We start from the raw sequence: 24,514 nt of genomic DNA, 5'->3' as shown, positions 1-24,514 counted from the left end.
TACCTTTAAACTGCTTGTATCAATGCAGCCACAATACGTCTTTTGACAATCACAGAAGATTAAGCTACAATGTCGATAAGCAGTTCCGACATGGCATGGGTACTTATTTATGCAGCCAGCTTTAAAGCAAATATTAGTATCAACGGGGTAATAAGTAATTAAAGCACTTACTGCTGTGTGGAAACATTTCACAGGTGCAACCTTGAGGTGCAATGTTTACAATGATTTGCATATTGGAGAACAACGAAGCAACGCATCAAGCCAACAAAAAATAAGCTGCAGACAGTGCACATGGCTACACTAAAGCCAATATACGGCCTATATTTTGTGACCAGCTGCACTGATGAGAACTTATAGGTCGAAACAGTGTGCACTGTCTGCAAAGTAACTTTTGTTTTGTTATATGTGCAGATTGAAATGTTAGATTGCACATAATGAATGTTTCTTCATTTCTGTTTTAGCTGCACATTTGTTATTACACGGTTTAAATCTATGTTGTTGTTTTTTTGCTTGCATAATAGAAAAAAAGATGCAAAGTCGCTTCGAGATTTACGATTGAGTAGAAAATTATTGAAGAATCGTTCTTCTAAAATCTAAACAGATCCGTTTCTGCACACTATTTTTAACAAATTTTTAACAAAAAGTGTAAAGATGGTCAGTAATATCATAAAGAAGCACCTGGAACAAGGCTACGAACACTCAACATTGGTTGGAAAGTTGTGGATCAGATTATTTTTTGTTGTGAGACTCTTGCTGATAGTTTTAATAGCTGGCACTGTATTTGGCGACGAGCAAGCCTTCAAATGCAACACACAGACTCCAGGTTGTCCCAATATATGTTTGAACGACTTTAGTCCAATATCTTTAAGTCGATTATGGGCGCTTCAGGTATGAAAAAAACTGGTAGTGGCAAAAAATAATTCTTTTTTACTAGTTTAGGTTGTTATTACTTGCCTACTGCTAAAGGTCTTCGTTATAAAAAGTCCAAAAACAACCTAATTTAACAGAGCTTGGCCGTTTCATTGCCAACCGTAGTTTTTATGGTGTACTCGACTCACAAGATCAGTCAGGTCAAAAAAATGCGCCAGCAGGAGCAGCATAAAAAGAAGAAACGACAAAAGAAACTGGAAGTAATGAGGAAAAGGGCGATGGAGGACATTGTAAAAAGAGAGGAAAGTGGAAGGCCAGGTGAGGACTTGGTTGTTAGTTATTGAAGTATGGGGTTGTGCAGCCAAAAAATCCATTTTCTGTTACATTGAATAAAGCTAGCTTTATGCATAACGCAAGAGACTGTACAAATTTTGATGGCAAACGTCAGACTAGGACTGGCCTTACAGATAATAATGGCAACACTTGTAGTTTACTATTTAAACAGTGTACAGCCGGCGTGGATCTTAATCTTCTTTTACTGTGTATGTGTATTAAAATTGCAAACTTATCTTTGTTTAGAACATGTCAATTTGGAAGATGCACCGATTTTTGTGGACGAAATGGTAAGAAACTTTAGGTTGTATTTACTTTAAATAAATATGTGCAGTTTCATTACCTATAACCAATGCTTTAGCTTTTCATAAAGATGTGTTTGTGTTTAACCACAGTAAACAAGCCTGTACATTGTACCCAAATTTAGGACAAATAGAAGCAGGAGGAATAATATTTGCGATAATGGTGTAAATACTATTTGCAGCAGTAAACGACTGTTCAGCTGCAAACGGGGACGTTATGCAGTTTTGCTGCCAACATTTGCAACTTGTTTTCTTCACGTAGGTTGCTGACAGAGACAAGGAAGAAGACAAAGTTTTTCCGACCAAATTAAACTCGGACACTACGTCACATATATGTCTTGCATATGTTGCGCAGGTAAACGCTGACAGCCTTTTTGCACCAACTTCATGGGAAAACATTAACTTGCCTTCTCAAAAAAAACTTTTTATTTGATTTAACCTGTGTAAAACCTTTTAAAAAGAGTACTGCAGCCTGGCATTTCACTTTTAGGTGTTTGTGCGGCTTGTGATAGAGATTGGATTTATGGTCTTGCAATTCAATATTTACGTGTTTAAATTCTGGGTGCCGGAACTTTTCAAATGCGCTAGATGGCCTTGCCCCAACGTGGTCAATTGCACCGTTCCGAGGCCAAAGGAAAAGACAATGATGATCTGGGTAATTTTCGGTGAGTTTAAACGACCTCGATATATAGTTTTTTTGGCATTGTGGAGACCAGGTTTTTTTAAGGTTTGGTTTGGGTGACCGCTAAGTAGTTTTAAGAGACCGCAAGTGTTTCATTTAAATACCAAAAACTGTAGTTGTAGTTGCAAGTCCAAATTTTGGGAAACCGCTGGAGAAATTTGGGGAACACCTTAAAAAAACACTGGTGGAGACCGACATGTTCTAAGTGCGTCACTTAATTAGGCACAATCTTGTTCAAGTAAAATTGTATCACTGTTTTTTTCGTTGTTTGTTAGTTTTGCGATCCTTTAATTGATCTCGTTTCAGGCATCAGTTCAGTGATGGTACTCCTTAATATTATTGAGCTCTTTTCCTTGGGTATTCGCAAAATCACCAAAGCCCACAAACAGCGAAGCCAGAACAATAAAAAAGAAAACATGACCTTTAAAAACCTGTATCATTTCACCGGCCACAAAGGACAATACGGTGGAGCGAGAAATCCAAGAGGTTAGCAACAACCTGTCAGAACCTGGGTTGGTTACGCAAGTAGCAGCTTGTCGGGAGAGGGCGGTAGTGATTTCGACGAAGAAATGTTTTTCTGATTGGAATTGTTCACGCAACAGATTTCAACAAAGTAATCGCAAAAAACATAATAGTATTACTTATTACGTTGAAATCTGTGTTGTACAATCACTGACTGACTGCTAGTACAGTTCTGGTCTTATGGTCGGTTTACGTTCAACCCCATGTAAACTTCTTCCTGGTCATTTTGTTTTATTTCGTGAGCTAATCTGTAGGTCTTTGAGCTTCCTGCAGCTGTACGCCACAGTAGCGTCCAAGAGTTCAATTTGTTGTTCATTTAATAGCGTATATTTCTAACTGATCATGAAAACGCTTAATTTGTTTTTGCCAGATTAGAAATTGCCTTTTTTGCAAATTGTAAGCATGTAATCAAACCTGCGCAACTCAAGCTTTCTAAAGGTGTAGAATGGTGACTTTGTTGAAACGTAAAGTGATGGCCATTTTTTGAACATAACGAAACATTCAGTTTCGGTCAGATGGTCGGTGTGTATAAGACATCGATTGCGAAACGTCATCGTTTAACGAAACTCGCCCTAATCTAATGAGTTGTCGCGACCGCCAGATTTAATCTCCCTCTGGATCGTATTAGTATTCTGCTCTAAACAAGCAAATTAACTAATGCAATGTTTCCGAGGCGCCCGTTTGCGTTATCGGCGAAGAACTCTCTAAGCGGATTATATGTTTCTATACACCAGGGCGACCTGTGCAACTAATCGGAGGGTCGATGAGGCAGGCATACCCACTACTTAATGAAATAAGATGACCATTTCAAACATTAAGAAAAAAATGTCATTGGGTGACCACCAATAGTATCAAAAATGGCTTATGTGCGACACCTGGCGAACGATTTTCAAGTAACGCTCTGCGGGAAAACATATTGGCGCCTGCATCTCATAAAGCAACAGTACACTTTTTCAGTCTCAAACGACTGTCAATATAAATTTAAACTTTTGTCAACGATTTTTTACTGCTGCCTTTGCAATGTAAATAACATAACTTGCTTACTTTTAGTAAAAGGCCTTTTATAGCCAGCAGAAACAGTTTTTATATCCTTACCATTCGCTACTGCAAATTCATCGTCCCAAACAATTGTCCGCAAAAATCGTTTTTCGGCAAAAAGCAAATTTCTCGATTGAGTTGAGTTTATTTCGTATGGTAAAAGATTTGTTTTGCAAACATAGGCAATATGTACCACAGAGGTACGCGGGCGCACCGCTCAATACGCATTAACATAATTCGGGTTTAATGCTCCCGGGCGATGGTCGGAAATGAAGCAGGTGTCGCAATTTGCTAACTACCCGACACACTTGCTAATCTCTTCACACTTGGGGTTTGAATAAAGCGAGCCGGCCTCGACTATTCTACACATTCGATGGCAGCCGACGAACATAGCAGGCACGTGTACTAATCGCAAATTTTCATGTTGAATTTGTAAAACATGATTTGTCAGTTAGAGTTTGTAAGAGAGAGACGCAATTTAGTAATTTCAGGGCAGCCAAGATGAAAGCGTGGTTGTATGGCGGTGCAGTTATAAAAAGTGGATGAATTAGAAAAGGAGATCAGCTACAAGTTACAAAACTTACAAATTTTATTTTGTGACTTAAGGCGGTAATTGCCAATTGGGATGAAGATATAAGCGTAAGAAATTTACGTATGTGTCCATATTTTGTGTTTAGATTTGGACTTGGTTGAAGGTTCCTAAAATTGTTAAAATTACACGACCAATAAATTGTATGGGTCAAATCGGTTCGGTAATTTGATACTCAAGGTGTAGCGCTGTGTAGCACGTTGCATTTAATATCGCCATGTCTGCTTTTTTCCATGTCACATTTATTACCGAACACCTACAGAACAAATATGACAATGGTAAGGCGACTTCGAACTTCGGTACAGGAACTTTGCAACGATTGTGCAACTTAATATACCATTTGTGTAATGACGCCCCCTCATACGCTGACGTCAGCATATATGGGCGCGGTCCTTAAACAAGCTAGGGGTCCTTGACCTGACGATGATTGGGTAACTGCTATAGGACCGAACATCCGCATTGTTAGGTATAAAAAATACTTTAACAGGTTGTGATGATGCGCAATGTTTTAAGTGCACTTGACAACTCCCTGTCTATTCATACGCGTTGGCACAGTCATGTTTGCGTTATATCTTTCATAAATGGTTACAAGTGTTGGGCAGGGGTTGTTTATGCAAGTAAAAACCTTTTTTGTTCGCGAGTATTTGCTTTAAACTGTTGAACTTGAAGGTTCCGCAAAGCGCGTATGATGAAAAATGAGAAACAGGGTTTAGGATACAAGACAGATCAAATTTGTTTAACGGACAAAAGATTGCGTCACGTTTTGTGAGCACGGTGATCGTCAGTTCTCCCTTTTTGGAGTAAACTTAGGAAGTTGTTGACTCGTAAAATGTATGCTTGTAACCAAAGTCATTTGACGTGCATAAGTTTTTTTGGAAAGGGGGGTAAACGGTAAGTTTTCGTACACAACTGGTAAAGAACAATTGAGATGTATGCTCTGTTCCCATCATTTCTTGGGTTGTTTTGGGTTAAAGTTTGTTATTAAGTTGGCTTTAAAATGTGTATTTTAATCTGTTGCCATCATTTGTTGTGTCCACTGTTTGTAGACTAACTTGAAAAGCACGCGTTTTGGGATTCTAAGATCGAATCGTACGTGGTCGACTTTAAAAATGTCCTACATACCTTGGTAAAAAACTGCTACTTTTCTAGATCATAAGGAGTTTTCAGACTATAAAGGAACCTGGCATAGAAGGTTATAAGGAGTTGTTGAAGGTCATAGCTTTCAAAGCAACAACTAAAGTAAAAGCCATAAATGTGCGTCACAGTGCCACGTGATGTGGCGTGTCATCTTGACGATAAGACCGGTCGTGATTTTTCAAAGAAACGAACTTTGGTGGGATGTTGTTTGCAGAGGTCGTATATGATGTTTGCTCGCATTCAATCAACGTGTTTGTCGAAGGTGGATTCATGGCGAACGGCTGAAAACATTTTTTTCATCCGAACCGCGTCACCTGGTGACTTTGTGAAATCGAAAAGGTTACACTTGCAGCACTTGTTTGCTAAAATGAATTTAAATGTATCAAATGAGAATAGCAGACATGGGGGCCTGCATTTACGCTTTTTTATTTGTCTAATGACCTACGGTTTTAGGTTAAAATCATTAGTATTTTTGCACTGATTGTAAAAAAATGTTTCCAGACCTTTGTTTTTTGTTTTTACAAACACCACTAGTTTTGCAAGTACAAAGTGATAGATTTAGTTTTGTTAATGTTGCTGTTAAATGTGGATCTTTCCAGAAAATCCACGCACAAATTAAATTTAAAGTGTGGTGATTATTAAAACAACCATTATTTTTTTGTTGTAATCTCGTTTTTGGCGCAAGTTTATATCACGGAAACATAAAAAAGCATGTTAAAGGACGTGGGTAAGGGCATAGATTTTAAAACCACACACAACAAAATGCCTTGTTTGCCAAGGTGACAGCGAATAACCTAAGTTTTTGTGAAGCAACGTGACCAAAACTTTACCTTTCAGCACTCAAGGGCAAGCAAAGTGCACATACCACACGTTGCCAATGACAACGTTTATCGCGTGGTTAAGCACACAAAGTTTGGGAAAATATCAAAGCCGGCCTTTGTAACGAGAAACAAGGAGTCGGATTTGTTGGTTAAACATTAATTCGAAATCGCATCGTTTAAATCTCAACATGAGGCAAACACGTCAAAGATATATGTGACTTACTCTCTGATCGTACTGGATGCAACATTCTTCAAGCTCGGCCTCATTTTTATTTTCGCCATTCTAAGCAACTAGGCGTTTGTGAAACTAGTTAGTTTTCTTTTTCCTTTTCTTCTGTGGTAGATGTTTTCTAAAAATTCATCACTCCAATGTTCCACGCACAGATTTTTTCACAAGGTTAAAAAGTAGTTAATGCAACTTGTAAGTGAACAAAATTCAGTTACATTGGTTAAACTTTGAACGCTGATTCATCATATTTACACATCAGGAGTTTTACGTTGTTTGCGTCATAAAAACGGGTTTGCACCTTAAAAGAAGAAACGCACCGAGACAGTTTGAGAAAGGTCCTTCCCGCTACATTAAATGTCTTGTGAATGCAAATCAATGACGTACGAATGACATGGCGCGTCAGCATTTACGAATAACATGACTTTCAACTTTTCAGATTTTTGATTAGTTATTTGGCGTAGATAAAAGACTTGTGTTTTAAAATGTGAATTTCAATGACCCAAAAATAGTTTGTGGCATACAAACTACAGTAAAAAAAATTTATTCTTTTTTTGAACTTTTGTTAGTTTAATAAAGTAATTTATGCCTGCAAAAACTTAAACGGAAACCATGAAAGGCAATACAGTAGCAGTTTATCACCTATTGATGTAACTTTATTTTGTGTAATATTCATAGGTTATTGTAATTTTGGAGCTTTGCTCCATCAAGGGCGGTCACCGAAAATATTAAAAAGGGAGAACGGTCGGAGCAAAAGACGTGCACAGTGTCTACGTAGAAAGCTTCTTTAAACAGAGAGAACAAGTTATGAGCGGCATAAATCCAGCGTCGTTGGAAAAAGTTGCTCCGCGTCATGTGTGCTCTTTTGTGCACTCAGACTAAGAGCCAATATTAGTTCTCCATTGAGTAATCAGTAACGCAGGTACATCGAGCAAAGTGATACCGGCCATACCAGAACATATATCGCGACGAGACTTGGGCCGTTGCGCAACGTTGAGTGCTTTCAGCATATTCGAGAATAACGGACCCTTTGTTTAAATCGGCTTCAGTGTTTAAAGTTGTAAAATGGTTGGATTAGGCAGATGTGTTTTTTTATTGGAGTGTAAGAGATACATTGAAGACAGTTAATTTATGTTAAGTATTTGTAATCAAACGACAATTTTCCAGTGGCAGTTCAAGAGGTAAAATTTTTATTCAGTTTTATTTCAATTCGAGTAGTTTAAGTTTTGGGTTTTGTGTCTTTTGTAAAAGTTTTGCCGGGCCGTCAGTAGGAAAATCCCAGACTAAACGTGGATTAATAGAGAATACAAAATGAACGTCAAAAATCATAAAATATTTTTGAACGTTTCAGAACAAAAATATATATCCTAAATTATTAAAATACAACTTGTAACAATCAAACGTCAGAATGGCCTGGCATATCATAGAGAAACTTCTGGAACAAGTCGCTGAGCATTCGACCTTGGTCGGAAAGTTCTGGGTCACATTCTTTTTCGTACTGAGATTCTTGTTAGTGGTTTCAATAGCCGACACTGTATTTGGCGACGAGCAAGGCGCCTTTGTGTGCAACACACTGACTCCGGGTTGCTCTAATATATGTTTTAACGACTTCAGTCCAATATCTTTGATTCGACTATGGGCGCTCCAGGTAAGAATGTGTTTAAATGTGAAAGTTGAACCGAAACGCAGTCGTTAACGCAGAACCGATTTATCAACTGGTTGATTTTATTTAACAAAAACAAGAACGGTGTTAAAAAAACTGTTTTGTCAGGGCGTTAAGTTTTCTTTGTCGTGTTTAGGTTTTAATTTATGGTAAAAGTTTGAAAATGATTTCGAAGAGTATATAGTGGCTTCCATGAGCATTGTAAAAACAACGGAAAAATTTTGACGAGGAATGCTATACTTTAAAAAAATACTTCGCAGCGCATAGAAAAAAATCAAAACAACATTTTATTCAACAGATCTTGTGCGTTTCCCTGCCGACCGTAGTTTTTATGGTGTACACCGCTCACAAGATGGCCAAGATCAGCCAGGCCAAGAAACTGCGCCAGGAGGAGCAGGACAAAAAGAAGAAACAAAAAGAGAAACAAAAAGAGAAAAATAAGAAGCAACAAGAGGCAATGAGGAAGAAGGCAATGGAGGACATCAGAAGACGGAGAGAAGAGAGTGGACCACCAGGTGAGCAATGTTGATAACAAGGGTCTACGTGACCTTGTCAACAACAAGTCACGTAATCCTCCAACGACTTGGCAAATTTGGTTGTTTGCTATTGAGGGCACAGTTGTGTAGGTAAAATCTCTTTTGTTTCCTTTGGGGACGAAAGAGGTAACGGGCAGTTTTAAAGCTTTCATTGTCCGTTGTAAATAGCTTCATCCAGAAAACTGACTTATACTGTCGACCATCCAGTTAACTGTTTAACTGCCTAGTTCTGCAACTAAAGCCTTGTGTTTTTTTTGCGCTTATTGTAAAACAATCAATTTTTTTGTTTAGAATATGCTGCTTTGGAAGACGAGGCGTTTATTATAGACGAAAAGGTAAGCAAAACATTACATTTACAAATTTATAACTTTTTCGCGCAACAACTCTGTCGACGATGAGTTTGCGGTCTTATAGGTGGAATGTCATGCATTAGAGTTAGTGTTTACTTCCCATAGTACACCCTACTCAAACATTTACGCGCTTTATCTTATCTATTCAAGTATACATAGGTAGGTAAAGCACCACACAATTATGCGCGAATTAAGGCGATTAGAGACAGAAAGTCATTGTTGATGGCCATTTGAAGTTATTTTGGGTTCTGCAACTAAAAAAAGTGTTTATAATTGCATAAAAATGTGGGGGAAATAGGTGGTAATATTTGTGTGTATTATGTATTTTCTGTTACCCAGCAAACTTGTGGCAAAAATCAGAGCTTGTGGCATCAAACGCGTTCGGGTTAAATGTGCAACAAAGAGTTGGAGATCTTACAAATAATATCTCATTCTGCATGATGCAACATTTCACGTCACCCGGAATTTTACAACTTGTATTTTTCCATGCAGACCGATGAGAAAGAAAAAGAAAAGAAGGAGGAAAAGAAAGATAAAGACAAAGACGAGGATAAAGTTGTGGCGACCAAATTAGACTCCGACACTCCGTCACGTCTTATGCTTGCCTACGTAGCACAGGTAAACATGACAGCGTGGCTACTATAATAAATATGAGGGAAGGCCCCGTTCGTTAAAGTGGTTTAATAGTGACTATTTGTGTTTTCACACGTAAAATATACACTGCCATATTTAGGAACAGCTTCTCTAGCAAAATAGCCTGGGTAATTTAAGCTTTCTGACCTAATTCGTGTAGAATTGAAACAGCTATTTAACAATGTTATTTACTTTCAGGTGGTATTGCGACTGGCTGTAGAGATTGGATTTATGATCTTGCAATTCAACATTTATGTGTTTAAATTCTGGGTGCCGGAGCTTTTCAAATGCGCGAGGTGGCCTTGCCCCAACGTGGTCGATTGCTTCGTGTCGAGGCCAAAGGAAAAGACCATCATGCTCTGGATTATGTTTGGTAAGTTTGCACAAGGCATTTATGAACGACCTGTGGCCATCATTCAAACAATGGAATTTGTTTGACCAGTAGCTGCGTGTGTTTGTCCAGCCTTTGTACTCTGGCTGTACAACGAACTGTAGCTTTGCTTGGTAGAAAACTCGTGCACCAGTTTTGCAAGCAGTGTCATCACATTGTATCGTGACGTCATGGTCGACGTTACTGCCTGTGATGCAATATATGACGTCACTTTCAAGCGCAGCCATTGTTGGATCGATTTATGACGTTACAGCGCTTGTTAGTTAGAATTTTATGAAAAAATAAATAAACATTTATTGTTGATTTGTGATTTTTCAGGCACGGGACTGATCATGATAGTCCTTAATATTATCGAGCTCTATCACTTGGGTCTACGCAAAATCATCGAAGCCTGGAAACAACGAGGCCAGGACATCACAAAAGAATACAAGACCGTCAACAACATGCCTCACTTTGGCGGCCACGGAAGACAATACGGTGGAGCAAGGTATCCAAGAGGTTACCCGCAAGCTGTCGGAATTCGGGTTGGTTACGCAAGAAGCAGCTTGTCGGGAGAGGGCGGTAATGATTTCGACGGAGACAAGTTCATCTGATCTCAATGTTTTTAGCAGCGAGAAAGTGACAGTTTGCAGCGGAGTATGGGACAAAATTTCGCGGCGTAATTTTGATAATTTTCGCGACTTTCGGCGTCCGCTCAGGCAGGAACAACTAATTTACACGTTTTTTGTAAATTTTCTAACGAAAGGCCCTCGTTATTTATTATTTGACACACTAGCCCTCTATTAATGTTCCGCAAAACATCCATTTAGCTTACTTTCTGTTATTGACTTGAAACCGTAACACAAAACAATCAGCGTTTTTTTGGAGACAGACTTAGTTCGTCGCCTTTTAGTGAATTAACTTGTTAGCTTTAGTGGCGAGCGTCTCTGGTTGCCATGTACATAGTTAGGGACATGTCTTTGTCGCGAAACCAGTTTTTCGTAAATTTGTATTTGACCTTTTTGTTTTCAAGGCACTTTTTTCTGCGAATTCCATTGTGTATAAGTAATCGTCCCCTTACACTCAAAACTGTTTTGATGTCAAGTTTAAAGAGATGTAATTTTATTCCGACGTTTCGACGTCCTATGCAGGTCGTCTTCATCAGGGTAAATAACACTGAATGCGACTAGCACACCTGTATAGGACGTCGAAACGTCGGAATAAAATTACATTTGCCAAGAGCTCTTTAAACTTGATACTATGCCTGGCAACAATAGCTTATATACTGTTTTGGTGTGTTCATTTTTTTCATCTGACGACGTACTTAGATGGTTTAAAGCCGATGTACAAAGTGAAAGCGTTTGTTAAAAATTGTATAAGTTCGAACAAGTTTGTTGAGTCCTGAGAACAAATATCAACCTTATCGTTTTTAGCGTTATAAAACCTACTGGGTAACTTTCATTTTGTATGTTACATCTTTGTTACATTTCGTTTTAGTGACCCAGGTCCTCAAACGTTTAACCAAGAGAACAAAAGCACTCGTAAGACAAGATGTGCTAATTGTAAATATATGAGCAACGAACAAAATATTCTTATGTTACTTTTACCGTTGTACGCTTGCACACGAAAAGCATAGATAGTTGCGTATCGACCAAACAAAGATCAACTATTGTAATTTTTTCTTGACTATATTTACGAACAAGTCATTTTTCTATTTTTTTATTTGTCCAAAATGTAAGGAAGGTTTTACCGCAACCAGTATTTCTGCACATGTATGTCTTCGATAAATTGTTTTAAACAACTTGCGCTGGCGAAAGTATGGCGCCTATTTGTATTCTGTACAAATGGTCTGAATGTTTGAAGACGAATATTTCATTCAAATGTTAAAGACGATAATTAGGAATATCGGTAAAATGGCTAGCAAAAACAATTTATTCGCATTGTGTCGTTTTGTACCGGTTCAAAACAAAGTATGCAACGTAAAAGTTTTTTTTAACATGGTTGTATTAATTGTTCCACGTTTACTTATTTAATTGTAATGACTGAGCTACGAACAAACGACGTACCTTGTCCATTGTATTAGGATTCAATCCTAAACCTTTCGTATAGGTCAAGCCCCTACTGTCGCATTCATACATACGCCATACAACCAAATACAGTGGTGTTCAAATTTTTCCACAGCCTTGCATGTTTTTAGAACATGCCGCTTGGGGGCGCTCCCGCACCACTTATGTACATTGTACTTCAACATGTGTCTTGTACACCATTTTAATGACTTTGTGTTAAGATCCAAGTTGGGCAGTGTGACGATGAATTGTGATCACTGTCCGTGTAAATAGTATGCTGTAAATATCGCCACATTCTCGCTTGTGCCGCTTCTGCACGAATAACTGCAAGTTCGAGTTGTTTTATTTTGCCGCTTTGCAATCGTACCATCTGCCACATACGCTTGTACGCCCTTACATACATTTTTTACCAATTTTTTCGTCGATAATTTTCACTGAGAAAAATGAATGATTTTTATGCATAATAAACTTTTTGTAACTGCATTATTAATGAGCTGTGTGTGTTTACGCACGCAAACTGTCTAAACCTTAGGTCAAAATTTGAGATCAACAGCAGGTACATTTAGGAGGGAATGTATACCTAAACAGTTCTTAGCACTCAATACATTAAAAGCATTGCATTAAGCAGTTCAGTATTTAAAAGGTTATACGAATCAAATTATATTGTCTGAGGTCGACATATGGAAGTGTTCGTGTAATAATGAGCGCGTGCGCAAGCAAATATTTTATTTATCCGTCGCTTCTTGTACGCCCAACTGCGCCTTGCCATCCGCAGCTTTTGCTACAGAGGCGCTATCGAGTTGATGGGATGTTCACTGTGGTGTAAATTGTTTTTTGTTGTTGTGCGGAGAAGGTTATAACGGTGATACCCAAGCTCTCTACCCGCAAATCGATCGATTTCAAACCGGCGCGAAACAAAATTAAAACTTTCGACATGGGCGAAACATAAAGAGTTGGTGGAAATTAATCAAGTTTGTCCCCGCCCGACTTGCCGCGCACCACACTCATCGATCGCCTCTTGTTATTTTATTCGAAACATGCGCATCGACCGTCCCGTGGAGACATCTAATGTCGATTTCCTCTTATGACATAAAAGTTTTATCATGCCACAGAAATCGCCTGGCACCCGTCATAAACGCACATCTATGACGTAATTGAACCTCTCTGTTTCGGTATAATGCTCCCTCATGTAAAATTAAAAATTCCCAGTTCAATTTACCTTGTGCAGATCTAATCGAATATTGTTTGTGTAGTATGGTCGGAAACAAGTGATGTTCGATGTGATGATTAAAGCTGTGGCTTGTGTAAAGTTTTTCGTTGATCTGGGTTTTCTTGCTTTGCTTAGCCTGACTCTTGTGCGCCACCTCCTGGGATTATGTTTTATCTTGCATTTCGTCCTTAGTGCGGCGAAATTGAAAGAGAACGGTAAAGACACAGAAGCAGAAGATATCTAGATACAACTTAATGAGTTTCGACAATACGTGGTTGATTTTTCGGCATTTCCACACTTGTGTTTTGATGAAATCGTATGGACGACTTCCTTACGGTGGCATAACGTTACAGAAATGTTAAAGTGTGGTTTTTAGTTTTTTTCAAGCTCATGTAATCCAAACCTAACCACCGAAAAGATCGCCTTTGCAATCTACAACACTTAGTGAACGTATTTGAATCCATGAGGGTCTTAATAAAATGCAACTGAAATTACCCACGAAACTGTGCCACAAACTGTTAAATAAGCTAGTAATGTAAGCGATTTTTAAGTGGTTTTGCGAGTTTAAGAAAATATCAAAAATCTGGTAACGACTAACAAACCGACCACAGAGGTATTACGTCGAAATCAAATTTCCCAAACGATTTTACGTACCAACTAATTCATAGACCCACTACATTCTTTCCGCTATTAGCGTAGAACCAAACTGTAAATCGGAACCGCAACATTGTTACAAAAACATACATACAAAAAAGCGACCGAAGCCTGTCCAGTGCCGGGTAAGAATAGCACTGGGGCAACCCTGCCTGTCGTAAAAGGCGACTAAAAGGGTAAGCAAAAGGAAGAAAACTCGGGCGTAAAAAGACCTTCCGTATTTGGATAAATTTAACGGATTTAAGATAAACAAAAAAGCAGGAGAGATAATTCACCTAAGCGCACCCACACACGGAATACAGTCCATAAAAAGAGAAAGCTGTTCTGTTTAAAGATAGGGGAAACCAGGATATTGCCTTAATAGCGCAACGGTCATTATCAGAAAATATCAACTTTAATAAGTATTACCACCGCACACGATCTTAATCCAAGGCGTGGTGTGACAAGAAAGATCCGACCTCAGAGGTCAAGGCATTAAGACATCCCAAAACTGAAGCTGGCGTCCATTACGGGATGATGGTGAATGTGTGGGCTGACCCCGTGCAACAAACAGCCGATAACCCGACAACGTGTAACATATCCGGGCTGTTCGACCAAGTTTTCAGTCAAGGCCAAACTTAAGCATTTTCCCACATGCATTTTATCGAATCATTAGCCCGTCAAATCGATAGGCTGACGAAAGAATTTCAGTTTTCCTGTCACTCACATTGAGTTTTCGTCGACGTCTTGTCAAATTATAGACGACCGGTTAAATTTTCATCGCCCCGACCGTGCTTAATTTTTGCAGCCCGCTTGTGATGAAAATAAATTTGCGGGCATGCGTTGGGAAAATTTTCCGCGGCTCAAAAATTCGCTAAATATGTTTACTTACGTCGAATCCGTTGAAGGTCAAGGAAGTGGATTAGCGAATTTTGGCTGATGCGGTTGGCAGGAGAAATTTCTTGCTCGTCAAACGAAGAAAACCTGTTAGACTTTGAGTATAAATGTCAACTGCACTACAAGTTCACATAAAACCAATATTAAATTACAATTTTTGGCGAATTAATTCTCGGTTTATTGCGATTCTTGGAAAAGTGTTATGCGCAACGGCTAAATATAACACATGTGTATTGAATCTTAATCCAACTGTTTAAAATTGACTGTTGCTTAATACGGTAAAACCCATCATAACTCTATGAACAACAATATCGAATTGTCCTGTATTTGTACATGCTGTCATGAGTTAGATCAAAAATAGAAGGTAATACATCAAACTGATTTGTTTTCCTGCTTAATAATGTTTAAACTTAAAGCCATTATTTGTGAGTCTGCATAGCCAATGGGTAATGATGTGTACGAGAATCGCTACCTCGATAAATATTAACGTTCAATCCGAAATATTTCCACATGAGTCTATACTTATCAGTTTCTATGCTCAAATGCGTCCGTGAAGGGTTCGTGAATTCGCGACATTGACATACACAAATAATTTTCAACAACATACTGTTTTCATTACTTTTAGGTCCGCGAATAGTTACCCTGAGTTATAAAAATGGCCACGTACTAAAAAGGTGATAAAGAAAAATTGAATTTTAATCTGTGAATCAGAGTTGCAAGTCGGGCCGGGCTTTTCGGGCCGGGTTCGGGTTCGGGCCGGGTTCGGGCCGGGTTCGGGCTTAGGTATTTGTCAGAAAACGGGCTCAAAACGGGCCTGACTTTAAGTTCCGTTTCCGCCACTTTTTAGTAACAATGTTCTTACATTGACCAAATGCTCATCCTACTCTAAAACGTATTGTTTACCCCATTGTCTACTATTGCTCATTGTGTTTGTTGTCTTTTCTCTTTTTTCTTTCTCATACTTTGTTGCAAGGCTTTCGTGGATAGGCCTGTCTATCAAAATTTCGGGCCTAAACGGGCTTCTCAAAAACGTTTCGGGTTCGGGCCGGGCTTCGGGCTTATACTTTCGGGTTCGGGCCGGGTTCGGGCTCAGATTTCGGGCCCGCTTGCAACTCTGCTGTGAATACGGTTAATTTTTTGAAAAACAAACATAGTCTTTTCTGCGCCTGCAGGTCATCGATCACGTGACCAGCGGACCTTAAAATGGAAGTGCAGCGACGCGTGAACATCGATGACAATTAAAGACAGAACGACAGCGATTCGAGCCTATGGCATAGAATTGCACGGCAATAAAACAATGACTTCTGCGATTCTGCCGGGGTCACCGCATCCTGGGTGCTGTATAAGCCTTGATAATGAGGTCACAATTGTGTAGTCATGTTTGCGGCAATTATCCACGCAATTTCTCCGCGAAATTTTAAATTATGCATTCGCTATAAAATCATTAGGCGGCACCGGCATGCGATATTGACCGGTCTGGGCCCTAATGTCGAGTTTCTTTAGTTTTTCGCCGACCACTTATGTCATTAGAGTTTTGTTTTGAGGGACTAGGAATCTCCAGAAATTGGTCGCCAATCGACAGGCGTGTTAAGGCGAAAATGAAAGCGAAGATTGGGTAAGTACTCGGACCAAAACCGAATATACATTGACGTCGGAAAACTGATTTGTTTTCTAACATATAATGGCATTACATGAAGCGCATCTTTCCGTGATTGTTGTGTCCTAAAAGCATTGAGACCGACAAAAACTGACATGCTTTAATCTCCACAATCGGTTTGACCATTTTAGTTTTTTTGTACACCCCTAAATCCAAACGCATGTGGATTGAAACAAAACTAGCCATTTGTTTCCTTTGAAGTTATTTTATTGTAACTGAAGAAAGTTAAATATTGGGCCTCACAAATCCGTGACTTTGGTCAACGTATTCTTTGAAAAAAAAAACAAAAACACTGAAAAGTACGCTTGGGAACACTTAAATTTAACAAACAAATTGTTGCTGCCAAGCATATGTACAGACATATTCGGCAAACAATAATAGGTTTGTCAGAAGAAATATTTTTTATTGTTGATAAACGCAAATTACAATGTCTCGCGAGTTTTGGACTCCGGCATACGTGGATGTGACCCAGGGATCAAGTGCAATTTGGCACATGGATTAAATCTCTGTCCGCTGTTGTGGATGTTGTGTGTCAACGTTAACAGTGGGAATTGGTGCGGTGGCCGAACATGTCGGTTTCTCGTCATCCATCACTCCCTCGTCGGCGATGGGTTTTGTTCGAATCAAATCGTTCCTAATCAGATACGTTTGCGTTTGTGACAGATTAAAAACGCCCCTTACATATATCGATATGTTGCCGGCCGTCGAAGAAGGTCCCAGCGCGACCGCTTGCAATCAAAACTCTATCGCTTAAACTGATTAATTTCCGTGACCGCTCTGACCCTGCCAGCGCTTGTAAGAAGAAACCTCGGCCACACAGCAGCGCTGACGGGCCCAACAAACCGTGCATAATAGGCTGCGCGGTCACGACATACGGAATCGCCACGGCATAACTGTCATAAAATTTTGCTTCGGACTCTGCTTGTGTACAATGCTCGGGTCCCGACGGCCCAACGCTCTCGTAAATAAGTCGAACGGCCGTTGGTTTTATTGTGAACAACGCGACTCCATAAAGAGATTCGACAATGTTGTTTAGTGGAATGTGGCCACGCTTCATCTTGAACGCGACGTATGACATTGAATGACGCAAATATGTTAACAATAGACCCACTTTGTTTTGGACTAATTGGCCTGTAAACGTCACGATGGTATGTGATTCGCTTCCAAATAAAGAAATGAAAAAATGACAGTAACAAGCGTGACACAAGATCGCAACAAGATCAAAAAAATAAACTTTATCAACATTAAATGTCAAGCAGTTTTATTTGTCAAAGATTATAGCTTAATACGTTATTGCTATTTTTCAAGGCTTGTTTAAATTTAAAAAAATAACACAAAAAAGTCGGAACGAAAAACCACTAGGCCATGCGCTTTATTTACTCTGGAAAAAACATACAGCCACGGAAAACTACAGAAACTTTCCGAAACCCAAAGAAATTAAATTTGACCTACAAGTTGCCTTGTGGAAACGAATAAACGGACAATCGCCAAACTGAGTCATCTTGATATCAAAAGTTTTCGAGAAACACTTTCGTTCGGCGACCCTTTTAAAATTATAGCCTAATTGTATTTAACACGCGGTTCCGATTGCAGCGTAGGAATAGCAACCGAGAAGTGATCTGGTCGCAATACGTTAAGCACCGACTCGAAATAAGCCGCCGGAATTCAACATCGGCTAAATTCGGCGCGGTTTGGCGGTTGCATGACCTATTTAGAGCAGTCAGACGGGACGCCAAAATATTAAGCCACAGGTGGAAGGTTGAGGGTCAAAAATGCCGAGTGGAAATGTTTGCGATGACGACTGTGACTCACACAAGCAGCAGCGGTGTCGCTCAGCAGTGCGGATAAATATAGCGACTAATGTATTTTGACTTATCTGGCATTGATTTAAGTTGGCCGATGCAAATCTCCTGGTTGTGCGTCCGCCCGGAACGGCCCGTGCCCAAAGAAATCTGCGCGTTCGAAGCATAATTATTTAGAAGGCATTATTCGTGGACCGGCGATGCGTCCACTCTGGTCATTTATAATTCATAACCGGTCTTTATTGCGTTAATATCGATTGGTCAACTAGATGGCACGCACAAGAAGTGCCCATTTATGATGACGAATATTCAACAGGAATATTCACAAAATCGCCTCTACACCTCGGCCGCGGGGAAAACGCTGTCCCTCGACCCACGGAAATTGGGTTTTGGCACGACGCTAATCTCTTTAGTTCGCCAAGGCAAGAACGTCTTCATTTTCTTCAACTTTTAATCGCCCAGTCTCTGTCGGTTTTCAATGCGCTCTGTTCTTTCGTATACCTCGATGTGCATCGGATTTTCGCTTCTAATTAGCGCAACATTCTCAAGCAAATGGACGAGTTATGAATCTTTTATGCATAATACGACCGTGCAAGGCTTTCGGCGATGAACTGACTGGAATTCGGATGTAGTTCATCGCTTGATAATTTAACTTTTGTAAACTATTAATGCCGCGCAAATCCACCCACATGCAATTGACCTTTGCTACATGAATATGAATCATCTTTAAAATACGAATATATCAAGACACAAACTTTGTAAATCGTTGTGTGCATATTCTCCTAATCTTTAACCTTTTCACTTTATGATTTTATGTAGGATGCGAAGTTTTGACATTTTTGCTTTATAGCATGGCATTTCGAACAATTTGTTTAGAACGTTTGCGTTTTAAAAGTTGAAAATTTTTTTTTCTAAAAATGGAACAGTAAATAACGTCAAAAAGAGAAATGCAAATTGAAATCCCTGCAACATATTTACGTCGACCCTGTCGGAGTGTTGCCTATATACGGCTTCCATACCCCAAACAGCCTAGACGTATATAAGCTTTACTGATTCAGAACATAACTGAAACTGTGATGCAATACATTTTAAGCTTTTAATAATTGTTGAACTAGACTGAAAGTGGCGTTTTAAATGGACAAGTGTTTGAGGCAACGCTAAGTATTGAATTGTCAAGCCATTCAGTTTACAGATTCAAAATTTAAGGCTTAAACTGTTTATATATTGGTAGGTGTCATATCAGATAGTAAACCTCTATGGCATAAAGTTCAAAACTTTGGTTGTAAAGTTGTGAAACCTGTTTATTGAAACCACGCACAGGCACCCTCTACAGTGGTTACAAGACGCCGAAAACAACAATGAAAGTAATGACTAGCCGCAAAAAAACGGTTCCGCTTATTTTTCAACTTTGAGTAAAATATATTTTGTATATGATTTGTCTGTTTTTTATTGGTTTTCTTCCAAACAAAAGAAGATTTAAACATATTGGGATATTAGAGAGAGCTATAGATGTGTAGAAATTTCAATAAGAAAAGATTTGCTTGTACACAAACACTCTCCGTGTTGGTAAAAGGCAAAACTATGGTAAAGGGACCAAAAGGAAACACCTTCACAGGAAGAAAACCCCTTGCTTAGGAGCCCCGTTAATCATGTCCAAAATAAAGATCTAGATGACAGTTAATTTAACTGGGGCGCCTGGGCGCAGGCCCTGTTTTAATGAGGGACATGCGAGCGCACAAGTTAGCACGCGAAACGAACAGAAATCGAATCGGCCCCCATCGTCTAATTCCATTATTGTGACGTCACGAGGGACCGAATCGTTGTCAATCGAATTGGCAAAGTGGCAAAAAACTCGGCAAGGCGAAAAGTTTCTTTCAGATAGCAGCCCCGCATAAACACACCGCCCGCGGAGTTGGCAGTTAGATTTATTGCGATATTAGTTTGATTCATTTCATTTTGGATGAAGCCTCGCGTCGCCCAGGTGGCCTTCTGCCACGCTCCATCAATATTAATTATGACGAAACAATAAGTCGCTATTTGGCCGCCCGTTTTATCACAATTTCTAAATGCGGATGCTTTTTGTGCAGCTCGGTTCTGCCATTGCGCTAGTTTATAACAAAGAAAACAAACGCTTGGCTCTTTAAAACTGCAGAAGCGTTATTACAAGAAATTAAAATTCTGCAAGTTGCTTATACAAGGATATTCTTGATATATTTTTACGTTTAAATAAAAACATACTAAAATTGACCAGTGGCCACAATGTTTCGTAATACGTGTGCAGTTGGGTACACTTAATTATTCCACTCGCTTGTAGGGATTTAACAGCAAAATTTTATTGAAAATCCAACCAGAAAATAAAACAACATCCATGTAGCATGTCATTGGTGGAATAAAGCAACGAAAATCGCAGTTGAAAAGCTTCAAAGCGAGCGTTTAATCGAGTCAATGCCCACACGCTTGAATATCGGGCCATCGCATCGGTGAGCTTCACACTCGCACCTGCTACCTCGTTCATCAGCGATATAAGAAGGTGTCATGCGATATCAGAGCTGGGCAGTTATGAAAACACGTAACCGCGAAAGCTATGTCTCTGTACAAACGAGCGATTGACATGCACCTCGCAATGACCGTCCGACATTTTCTTTTCGGCACCTTGTCAACGTGATGTATGTGCTGCGAAATCGAGAAAATGGAAAGAGTTCTTGAGTTTCGGCTGCCTGTTATGCAAGCGACTGTAATTGGGAAATCGTCATATGACGCATTATGGGGGTTTAGCCGGAAACTATTCCGAATCTAAATTATCAGACCGCGCAGGTGTTATGGCTTATAAGCGGTTTGGTCTTAAAGTGTAACGGTATTTTTTGGGGGTGATTACTCACCTTCAAGATTTCTAAACCACGCCTGATTATCTGTGTCAACATCACCTTTTTGCGATTTTCAGCGATTTGTTTGCTCATCTTGTGATATTTTGCCGGATATTTTTTAACAGCGCCTAACACTCATACTTCGCGCTATAGTTACTCCTCAACAAAAGGGACATACCTCAAAGTTTTCCCACGGTATTAAATGAAGTGGTACACTTGTTTTTACCAGATGCCTCATACCTATATTTGCATCTTTGCTACCAATTCGTTGAGGACAAAGAACAAAAATATAATATTCCAAATGAATAAGAGCTTTTGCACGTTCTGCTAAATTATACGCAGTGTTTTTGTTTCCCCGACGTTCAATTTGGAGGGTAAGTTACGCGGAAAACGTGTAATACGAGCAATGGTGTAACAATAAATGCAAACAAAGTCAACATATGTTTACTGCTGTACGTCATTTAATGTTTGGTTCGGCATTTTAACGACGTTGCACCCCGACGTGTGTTAATCAAACTGAAATATATAGTCTGTGGGAGCACAGCTGCTATGATATGCCCTAAACTAACATTCCGAAAATATCTAAAATCATACATAGGTCGTAAAATGGACAAACACGCATGCTAACAAACAAATGGTAAAATAATGTAAAACTAAGATTCAGTTAGCTTTACCTAAGCATTTTTTTGTAATTGAAAGACGTTATTGGGTTTGTTTTAGTTTTATTCTTCGTGGGTGAACCTTAATGCACTAAATGCACACATGGAAATCGTGTTTTTCACCTAATACAAGTGCATGAAATTACAAACCTGAACGTATTGCAGACACAGGGCATCAATCAAATCTGTGTATCCCTATAGGGACATAATGGGGATATAAAATTAAGTTCACTGACAGTTTAAAGAATAACCCCATGTCATTGAGACTTCATACGAGCCGAAGGTCTTCCATCAACAGCATCGTAAAACCATTTACGACAGAGAAGGAGACCAATTATGAATAAGGTCGTCCTGTTATAACGACAAGCGCTCGGAAAATCCTTGTTCTTGCTTACTCAACATCATATATCTTGCAGACGATAAGAATCGTTTAATGAGGTGGACAAATACTGCCTATCAGTGGAAAACCACGGAAAAGACGACAGGCATATATGATATCTAAAATAGGTAGAGATGGAATGAGGCAAAATACAAAAGTAAATGTGGCGCTCACTTGCTAAATATTTATGGTTGGTGTCTTCGGCGTTTCCAAGGAATTGCGAGCAATGCAATCGAAGACAAGAAGCATTCGTGACAAGGGGGGCGATTTAACGACATGCGATTACACTATAGCTTCAGGAATCGACGCCAATGAAAGAAAGCCAAACGACTTAACTGCGACGTGTGACAATGGCTTTCAAATCATCGCTGCAATAACAGTGTATAATTCGAAACGAAATCGGACCGTTAATTTTTACGGCGGGCGCTCTGTTTTCTGTCACGGGAACTTAACGAGTCAAGTTAGGTGCTGTTAATGATGGGACATATGTATGGGGATAGTGGTACGTGCACTGGATTGAAGGCCTACTTAACGAGCGTATTGTTTTGTCATAATACGGCCTATGTCGTTACAATCATAAATGACAGAGCCCGGTTGTAAAGGAAGGTGAACGGCCTTGGTATGATCCCTCATTTATTGTACGCATAGGTTGAGGATAATACGCCATAAGATTATCGTAAAATCATTATGAAATTTTACTGCTGGAGGTTCCGACCGTCACCATTATTCGCAGTATTTGCTGAAAACCCATAAAAATACGCTAAACTTCCATAAAAACACGCCGTGATCAACAGGTCAACGCTCTTGCTTCTTAAAAAATGCCAAAGTCAGTCCACATTTAAACAGGACAACTCCCAAGCCCCTGTAAAAAAAACTACATAAGCGGTTTACAACTTACAATTAAACACGGATTACACGGTTGTTTAAATTCCGTTTGTGTGCATTTAAGTCTGAAGCGAAAACACTATTTGAAAGTGTTTAGTAACATTCAGTGCCGCTAAACAACTAAAAACATGCTTGGATGCAAATTTGATTACAAAGTCTATATCAGTCGTATTGCACTGCCATGAAAATTCCATTCGAATCGCGGTGGATGCATAATACGGGACAGCCGGGGCTCAGTGCAAATCAATGGACGTACTTGCGGTGACTGGTGATGAAAAATAACGCAACGCGACAATTGTTGCCAGCAATATTTGCTTTATCGCTCTGACGGGACCGTGACAGCGAATTGGCAGGGAAGAGAAGGGTACTTGTGAACGAAGGCGACGGCGCTGGCCTTGGTGGGTCTTGGTTGAGGGTTGGGAACAAGAGAAACGACTAGACGGGCAATTTTCGAGTTTTTTAATTTTTTTCGCCGATTTTTCGCCAAAATTTGTAAGCGCGACGAAGAGAACAGATGTCGTCTTGGAAAGTGGTTTAGAATTGATTTCCGTCGACCGCTTTTCAAATTTTCCGCCGGTCGGATTCTTGAAAAATAAAATCATTCCCGCTCGCGCGCGTTGTCGGTTATTGGCCGCCCAAAATCGTTAGTTAATATCAAAAGAAAATACTGGGAAATTTGTCACGCCACATCATGACGGAAAAGCGCCCCGCGAAAAGATGATCCGGTCGTCGACGATGTGCTCAGCCCGGTTTCGGTGTCGCTTCTGCCGCGTCCTATCCTTACAGCGTTAGGAGTGTTGGTCGACAAACTGGAGGTACTCGGTCCAATGTGAACGTGTTAAGTTTCGTCAACACTTGAAAATGTAAATTACCTTCAGAACCTATAATTAAGGTCGAATGTCAAGCCTTAACATCTAAACAGGTATATTTATTACGATAAATTCCAGATATACTGAGTTTGTTTGATTATGTTAAAGGACGAAGAATTAGCATATATATAAGAGGCCTGATATAACAAAGGCTTTAGACAAAAATAGTTTTACACCCTGTCAGGCGTTTTATGGCATTCCGAGCGCAAACAAAGCCAAATTTCCATTTGTCCTTGACGTGATATGTTACACATTCCGTATGGGTGACTATTTGGACGAAACCTTGCCATAGCGCAGTGTAGTAATCGCAATTGCAAACAGGTCACACCTGACCGAATTTTAGGTGAAATTTTGCACAACATTTTTTTTCCATTTTACTTACAACAATGGCGACACATATGTGCTGCTAAGGAACTCTTGCACTATTTTTCTCATAGGATTGTATAAAACTGCACAAAATGCAAACTTCTATTTAGTCGTGATGTGAACAAAAACAAAGACAATTTCTCTGACTGATGGCC

At 39.5% G+C, this 24,514-nt stretch overlaps 2 protein-coding genes across 2 annotated transcripts; both read left to right on the top strand.

The window, feature by feature from the left end:
- The first annotated feature begins 651 nt into the window (after positions 1 to 651).
- On the top strand, positions 652 to 2,678 carry LOC145213195 (gap junction gamma-1 protein-like). The gene is made up of 6 exons (XM_080081426.1): positions 652 to 888; positions 1,008 to 1,188; positions 1,450 to 1,493; positions 1,768 to 1,860; positions 1,996 to 2,170; positions 2,494 to 2,678. Exons 1-6 carry the CDS (start codon positions 652 to 654, stop codon positions 2,676 to 2,678), a joined length of 915 nt encoding a protein of 304 aa, XP_079937552.1.
- Positions 2,679 to 7,091: 4,413 nt separating this feature from the next.
- On the top strand, positions 7,092 to 12,621 carry LOC145212288 (gap junction gamma-1 protein-like). The gene is made up of 6 exons (XM_080080375.1): positions 7,092 to 8,168; positions 8,482 to 8,698; positions 9,011 to 9,054; positions 9,562 to 9,687; positions 9,901 to 10,075; positions 10,412 to 12,621. The coding sequence occupies exons 1-6, from the start codon at positions 7,929 to 7,931 to the stop codon at positions 10,684 to 10,686; spliced, it is 1,077 nt and encodes a 358-aa protein (XP_079936501.1). The 5' UTR covers positions 7,092 to 7,928; the 3' UTR covers positions 10,687 to 12,621.
- The last annotated feature ends 11,893 nt before the right edge of the window (positions 12,622 to 24,514 follow it).

Source organism: Phallusia mammillata, chromosome 2, assembly GCF_965637545.1.
Source record: "Phallusia mammillata chromosome 2, kaPhaMamm4.hap1.1, whole genome shotgun sequence".
Classification (NCBI taxonomy): Eukaryota; Metazoa; Chordata; class Ascidiacea; order Phlebobranchia; family Ascidiidae; genus Phallusia; species Phallusia mammillata.
This window is presented reverse-complemented; position numbering and strand designations above follow the sequence as displayed.

Excerpts from the sequence above, each read along its gene's own strand:
- LOC145212288 (XM_080080375.1), top strand. The coding sequence starts at position 7,929 with ATGGCCTGGCATATCATAGAGAAACTTCTGGAACAAGTCGCTGAGCAT. Across the intron at positions 9,055-9,561 it reads CGTTTATTATAGACGAAAAG|ACCGATGAGAAAGAAAAAGA; the intron begins GTAAGCAAAACA and ends TTTTCCATGCAG. Across the intron at positions 10,076-10,411 it reads CATGCTCTGGATTATGTTTG|GCACGGGACTGATCATGATA; the intron begins GTAAGTTTGCAC and ends GTGATTTTTCAG.
- LOC145213195 (XM_080081426.1), top strand. The coding sequence starts at position 652 with ATGGTCAGTAATATCATAAAGAAGCACCTGGAACAAGGCTACGAACAC. Across the intron at positions 889-1,007 it reads GTCGATTATGGGCGCTTCAG|AGCTTGGCCGTTTCATTGCC; the intron begins GTATGAAAAAAA and ends CTAATTTAACAG. Across the intron at positions 1,189-1,449 it reads AGAGGAAAGTGGAAGGCCAG|AACATGTCAATTTGGAAGAT; the intron begins GTGAGGACTTGG and ends ATCTTTGTTTAG.